This window comes from Glycine max, chromosome 20 (assembly GCF_000004515.6).
Source record: "Glycine max cultivar Williams 82 chromosome 20, Glycine_max_v4.0, whole genome shotgun sequence".
NCBI lineage: Eukaryota > Viridiplantae > Streptophyta > Magnoliopsida > Fabales > Fabaceae > Glycine > Glycine max.
In genome coordinates, this window is record NC_038256.2 from 11,865,314 (window position 1) to 11,872,042 (window position 6,729).

Below are 6,729 nucleotides of genomic sequence, written 5' to 3' on the forward strand. Positions count from 1 at the left end.
GCCAAAGGATGTTCCAAATAACTAATCTCTCTTATTCCATGTTTGACTGTACTATCCATAAGTATTAAAAGAAACATTCTATGAATTTTAAAGACTAAAAAAACAACTTAAAATTTAGTGGATTAAAAAGAAAATAACTAAATTTAAAAGATTAAAAATATATTTAAGCTAAATAAAAACAGAATAAAAAACTCTCTAACGCGCAAAACAAGTTCCAACGGATAGAAAACAAATATATTAACCAAGTAAAACTAAAACTTCCTAAAACAGGAGTTGAGGAGATAAAAAAAGAGTTTTATTTTCTTATGAAAAAACTAAACCTAAAAAGATATTTTATCTTTAAATTTTAAATTATAAAAAAATATTTTTCCAATAACTAAACTAAGAACATATGAGCTATAAAATATATTGATTGACATTCTCTTTAAGAATGTGATCTTTATTAGGTTCAAGTGTGTATTTCAATTAATTTCCAGTGTATGCATGTATCACTTCTAGTCAACATGCCAATTCCTTGTTAGGTATGAAATGGAAATTGTATTTCTGACACGTGTGTGTTTGCGTAGAGTAATATTGTGTGCTAAAGAGTATGGATTTGCTTGAGTCAAGGAATGTTACGTCATGATCCAAGTGCATTTGATGAGGTTTTTTTAGCCGAAATTTGATGAGTTAAATACTGAGTGAAATGAGATAAAAGTTAAAGTTTTGATAATTTTGTATGTTTAGATTGTTAGGTGCATTGAGAACCTGTTGGCATCCGAAAGTACAGGAAGTTCGAAAAATGCTCTACCCTTACTGGATTGCGTTAAAGGAGCGTTCGAAGAGAGTCTTAAAATCATGTTTCAAATTATAAATTCGAAATTAAACAACCGAATTTAAGTTGGTTTTAAGTTATAAGAGAGTGTTAGAATAATTGGTGATGAAAGGGTGAGTTAAACATTGTTGGCTTAATTGCAAAAATAATTATCTTATTTGTCCTAATTTATTAAATCGGTCTCTAATTTAATCTATCAATTTAGTCTTTTTTTTTTTAATCTGACTATTTGAGTCTCCAATTCTAAGATTAGACATTGACTGGTAATGAGTACCATTGCCATGTGTCATAATCTTATTAGACGTTAAAATGTTGTACGAAAATTAACGTCCAATAGAATTATGACACATGACAATCAATATTACCCATTAGTAGTCAACGTCCAATAAGATTATGACATATGATATTCAATGTTACCCATTAACCGTCAACGTCTAATTCCGAGGGTTGGAAACTCAAATAGTTAGGTTGAAAAAGAAAAAAACGGAGACTAATTTGATGAATTAAACTGGAGGAGGGCTGATTTAGTGAGTTTGGATAAATACAAGAACTATTTTTGCGATTAAGCTAACATTGTTTTAGCCTGCAAAAAATTATGACAGCAAAGCCACTATGTTTAAGAGTCTCATTTCAACATTCCATAAAGAATCAAAATATTTGTTGGTTTTTTGATGAGAAAGAATAAAAGAGAAGCAAATGGATGATACATTTGGTCGTGTGATGAGAAAGAAAAAAATAATAACTTAATTTTATTTATCAACAACAATACAATAAATAGCCAAAATAAAACAGAAAAGTAAGTCACGTAAACAAACATGGGTAACTGAACCGAGTTGCTCCTAAAAATTAGGAAACCAACTTATTTACTAAGTCCTATTTTATGAACTGAAACAGTAAAAATAAATTATCGTGCAGTTACAAAAGTATAACTTTAACACTCCTCCTTGCTTTTTGAACTGCACATTCGAATTTGTTGCCTTAGAAGTTCAAATTTGCCAATTGGAAGTGGCTTTGTAAACATGTCAGTCAACTGATTTTCAGATTTGCAGTTTACTTCTCCACTTTGTTGCATTTCTCTCAAGAAATAAAGTTTGATGTTGAAATGCTTAGTCTTCCCGTGACACACTGGATTGTTTGCAATTGCAATTGCTGCCTGGTTGTCAACAAAAATTTTAGTTCTATTTTTCTGCTGCATGTCTAAATCACATAAATTTTTTTAACCATAAGGCTTGATTTATAGTTGCTGATGCTGCTATGAATTCAACCTCTGTAGTAGACTATGCTACAATCTCTTGCTTCTTTGTGCACCATGAGAAAACTCTTGAGCCTAGGCTGAAACAACATCTTGAGGTACTCTTCATGTCATTAATGGATCCAGCCCAATCACTATCAGAGAATCCATAGAACCTGAATTCATGAGACCTCTCAAATTTGACACCATAATCAATAGTGCCTTTAACATAGTTCAATATTCTTTTTGCTACTCTTAAATGCACTTCACTAGCACAATGCATAAATCGAGACAAGAGACTTACAACAAATAGAATGTCTGGCCTTGTTGCTATAAGATACATGAGACATCCAATCAACCTCCTATAATAACCTTCATAAACTTTATCAGTGCCATCTTTCTTGCTCAACTTCTCCTTTTGATTCATTGGAGTGCTAACAAATTTGCATTCTTCCATTTGAAATTTCTTCAAAATTTCTTTTGCATATTTTCTTTGACAGACAAACACTTCGTTCTCATTCTGTTTGATCTCAATTCTTAGGAAATAATAGGTCATGAGACTAAGATCTGTCATTTCAAAAACTTGCATCATTTCTTGCTTGAACTTCTCAACAAGCCTTGTGTTATCTCCTGTCACTAAGAGATCATCAACATATAGGGAAACTATGAGCAAGTTATTTCCCTTGTGTTTCACATAAAAAGTGGACTTTGATAAGCTCTTTGCAGAGCCTATGTTCAATAGGTAATCATCTATCCTATTGTACCACACCCTTGGTGCTTGTTTTAGGCCATAGATGGCTTTTTCGAGAAGATAGACTTTATCTTCTTCCCCTTGCTTTACGAATCCTTCTGGATGCTCTACATATATTTCTTCTTGTAAGGTTTCGTTTTAAAAAAGCTGATTTGACATCTAATTGGAAGACTTTCTAGTCCTGTTGTGCAACCACTATTAGCACCAATCAAATTGTATCTAATCTGGATACAGGCACAAAAGTATCAGAATAATCAATACCAAAAGTTTGTGCATACCCTTTAACCACGAGTCTCACCTTGTGTTTGTTAACTGAGGAATATGCATTAAGCTTTGTTCAGAAAACCCATTTAACTCCAATGACTTTTCTATCTTCAGGCCTTTCAACCATCTCCCATGTTTTGTTTTTGTGTATCATAGACATCTCCTCCTTCTCCATTGCAATTTTTCATTTTGGATCTTTTAGTGCTTCCTCACAGCTTGCAGGTTCATAAATTGCTACATTACATCTTTGATAGATGTCGGACAACAACCTTTTTCCTCTGATTGGAAGGTCATCTTCTAATTCATTCTGCATAAGCTCTGTTGTTTGTTCTTCGGGATGATTGTCTCCACTGTTGAGGAAAGACCCATATATTTGTGAGTTGTTCCAATCCCATTTCTGACCTTCATTGAAGTGCACATCTCTAGTGACTGTCATCTTTTTAGTTTGAGGATGATAGACTTTGTAGGCTTTTGAAATTGAATTGTAGCCCACAAAGATGCCCAAAATTGCATTCTTGTCAACTTTGTCACACTTAACCTGTGGAACATGAGCAAAACAAACACAACCAAACACTTTAAGAAAGGTCAGTGAAGGCTTAAACCCATTCCAAGCCTCAAATGGAGTTTTATCATTCAAAGCCTTGGTTGGAAGTCGATTTTGCATGAAAACAACCGTATTAGCCGCCTCTGCCCAAAATGTTTTAGGTAGCTCCATCTCATGTAACATGCATCTAGCCATCTCTATCGCGGTTCTGTTTCTCCTTTCACTAACTCCATTTTGCTCTGGAGTGTATGGAGCTGTGAGTTGATGTTCAATGTTAGCTTCTTCACAGAATTGATTAAACTTTGCTGATGTATACTCCTTCCCATTGTCTGATCTTAGAAATTGAATGTTGCAGCCACTTTGGGTTTCTACCATGTTCTTGAACTTCATAAATACTCCAGCCACTTCATGCTTGAATTTTAAGAAAACAAATCCAGCAATTCTTGTAAAGTCATCTATGAAAAGAACAAAGTAGAGACTACCTTTTAGTGATGGTGTTCTTTGAGGTCCTGCAACATCAGTATGAATTAGCTGCAACTTTTGAGAGGCTCTCCAAGCTGATTTTGAGAATGACTTTTTGATTTGTTTACCAAATTGACAAGCACTACAATTTGGTAAATTATAAAAAAAATTCCGGTAAGCCTTTTGACAAGTCCTATTTTTTCATATCTAGCATTCTTTCAAGATGGCAATGACCCAGTCTCTTGTGCCAGTGTTTTGTGGGACTGACTTGAGTATAATAGGTTGGATATTCCTCATTTGTTGGATCAAACGAGAAGCTTCTGTTTCTCATTTTAACCCTTAGAACATCCCGGCCAGCAATGTCACAAATAAGACAATGTTTATGTTCAAAGAACAATTTAAATCCCTTTTCAAGCAACTGACCCACACTTAGCAAGTTTTGGTCAATTTCAGGTACATAAAGAACATCTGAGATAAGTTTTTGCACTTGAACTTGTTGAAATCGATATAGTTCCTTTTCCTTTTGCTTGAATATAATCACCATTCCCAATCTTGATCTTCAAGACATCAATAGGCTGCAAATCCTTGAAAGCAAACTTGTCATATGTCATGTGATTTGTACAACCGCTATCAATCAACCAACACTCTGAATTACTCGCCATAGAAAAACACGTTGCAACAAAAATGCGATATTCTTCATCTTGCTCTACAACTTGGGCACTGTGAAATTTGCTTTTACAAATTACAGCTTTGTGTCCAAGCTGATTGCACTTACTACACTTTGCATTTGGTCTTCTCCAACACTTGAATGGTGGGTGACCCATTTTTCCACAATGCTGACAAGGTGGGTAATTTTTCCTTTTTCCCTTACCTTTGTTTTGGTTGGTTGCACCATTTTCGTTGCTTGCTGGCTGGTTCTTCTTGAAATTTTTCTTTCTACTGGTCCTAGAGTCATGATGCTTGGCTTGAAGTGCACCTTCAACCACACAATCTTCTCTCATCAGCCTTTGCTGTTCTTGGGCTTGCAAGGCATGTACCACTTCCGTCAATGTGATCTTAGATAGATCCTTTGTGTTCTCCAATGAGACTATAGATGCTTCATACTTCTCTAGCACTACTACCAAAACTTTTTCAACTATTCTGGAATCAGCAAAATCACCACCCAACAACCTTATCTTGTTGACAATACCCAACAATTTGTCTGTGTAATCCTTGACTATCTCAGACTCTTTCATCCTTTGCAACTCAAATTCCCTCATTAGATTAAGCACCTGCATACTACGTCTTCTTTCATCTCCAACATACTCCTTCTCCAGGTAATCCCAAATTGCTTTTGCTGATTTGAGAGCCATGATTCTTGTGAAGATGGTTTGAGAGACACTGACAAATAGACACGACTTTGCCTTTGCCTTTTTTGTTTTTTTCTCCTTGTGAATTCTAATCTGGTTCATAGTAGGATTATCTGTCAGCGAAAGTACGTCATAATCCTCTTCAATAGCTTCCCAAAGATCTAATGCCTCCACGTAAGTCTCCATTTTGACTGCCTAGAGATCATAATTTTCCCCAGTAAAGACCGGAAGAATGGCTTGGGAAAAACTTGTTTTAGAAACCATCACAAATCAAAACACACAGGCTCCTTAAGAAGAGACTCTTGATACCAATTTTTTGGTTTTTTGATGAGAAAGAATAAAAGAGAAGCAAAGCTTTGATACCAATTTGTTTGTTTTTTATGAGAAAGAATAAAAGAGAAGCAAAGGGATGATATGTTTGGTAGTGTGATGAGAAAGAAAAAATAATAACTTAATTTCATTCATAGCAATCGTACAACAAATAGCCAAAATAAAACAGCAAAATAAGCCAAGTAAACATAATTGTAACAAACATGGGTAACTGAATTGAGTTGCTCCTAAAAACTAGGAAACCAACTTATTTACTAAGTCCTATTTTATAAACTGAAACAGTAGAAATAAATTATCGTGCAATTACAAAAGTATAACTTTAACAATATTCTATCTTACAATATTTAAATTTTTTAGGTCCTCTTTCTAACCTTTTTGATCCTATATTTGTTTAAGTTCCCTATAATTTATGGTGATAGTTTGGTTATGGATGTTAATTCTGTCTATGTGCAGAACCGTTTTGTGCTTGGCTATTGTTGTTTGTGACCATTAGAGTAATGTAAAGTTGAGTTATTGGTTGTAATTATCCTCCTTATTTTTCCTATACATGGGAGTTTCTAAATTTAGTATTTCCCAAGTTCCAATCCCTGTCTAAGTCTAAGAGAAGCTGGGTATTCTAAACCATAACAATAGATATGGCTAAATGGGCATGTATATGTATGTTGCCTTTAGGGTTCCTATGGAACTTGTGTTGGAAGCCCATGTTGCATTCACGTTCCACGTTCTTTTATATTTTATTATTTTGGAAATTTTAGTTATTTCTGAATCTGGTCCATTTTCCATCCACATTCAACCCATATCTTTGCAAATATATTTGCAACCACCTTCAGTAACAAATCACGTACCCATCCTTTATCTCACGTACTGATAACTTCTTATCTCACTTACTGATAACTTCCTATCTCACGTTCTGATAACAAGTTGAGAGCTCTATGATGGACAGACTCTATAAATAGGATGGGGTGCTCTCAGTTTTGTATCACC

The 6,729-nt window shown here is 34.4% G+C and overlaps 1 protein-coding gene across 1 annotated transcript; it reads right to left on the bottom strand.

The window, feature by feature from the left end:
* Positions 1-2,091: 2,091 nt before the first annotated feature.
* LOC106797623 (uncharacterized mitochondrial protein AtMg00810-like) lies at positions 2,092-3,235 on the bottom strand. The gene is made up of 3 exons (XM_014772448.1): positions 3,143-3,235; positions 2,990-3,020; positions 2,092-2,903 (listed from the first exon to the last, which is right to left on the bottom strand). The coding sequence occupies exons 1-3, from the start codon at positions 3,233-3,235 to the stop codon at positions 2,092-2,094; spliced, it is 936 nt and encodes a 311-aa protein (XP_014627934.1).
* Between the last annotated feature and the right edge of the window lie 3,494 nt (positions 3,236-6,729).

Excerpts from the sequence above, each read along its gene's own strand:
- LOC106797623 (XM_014772448.1), bottom strand. The coding sequence starts at position 3,235 with ATGGAGAAGGAGGAGATGTCTATGATACACAAAAACAAAACATGGGAG. Across the intron at positions 3,021-3,142 it reads AAGTCATTGGAGTTAAATGG|ATTAGATACAATTTGATTGG; the intron begins GTTTTCTGAACA and ends GCCTGTATCCAG. Across the intron at positions 2,904-2,989 it reads TTTGATTGGTGCTAATAGTG|AGCATCCAGAAGGATTCGTA; the intron begins GTTGCACAACAG and ends AAATATATGTAG.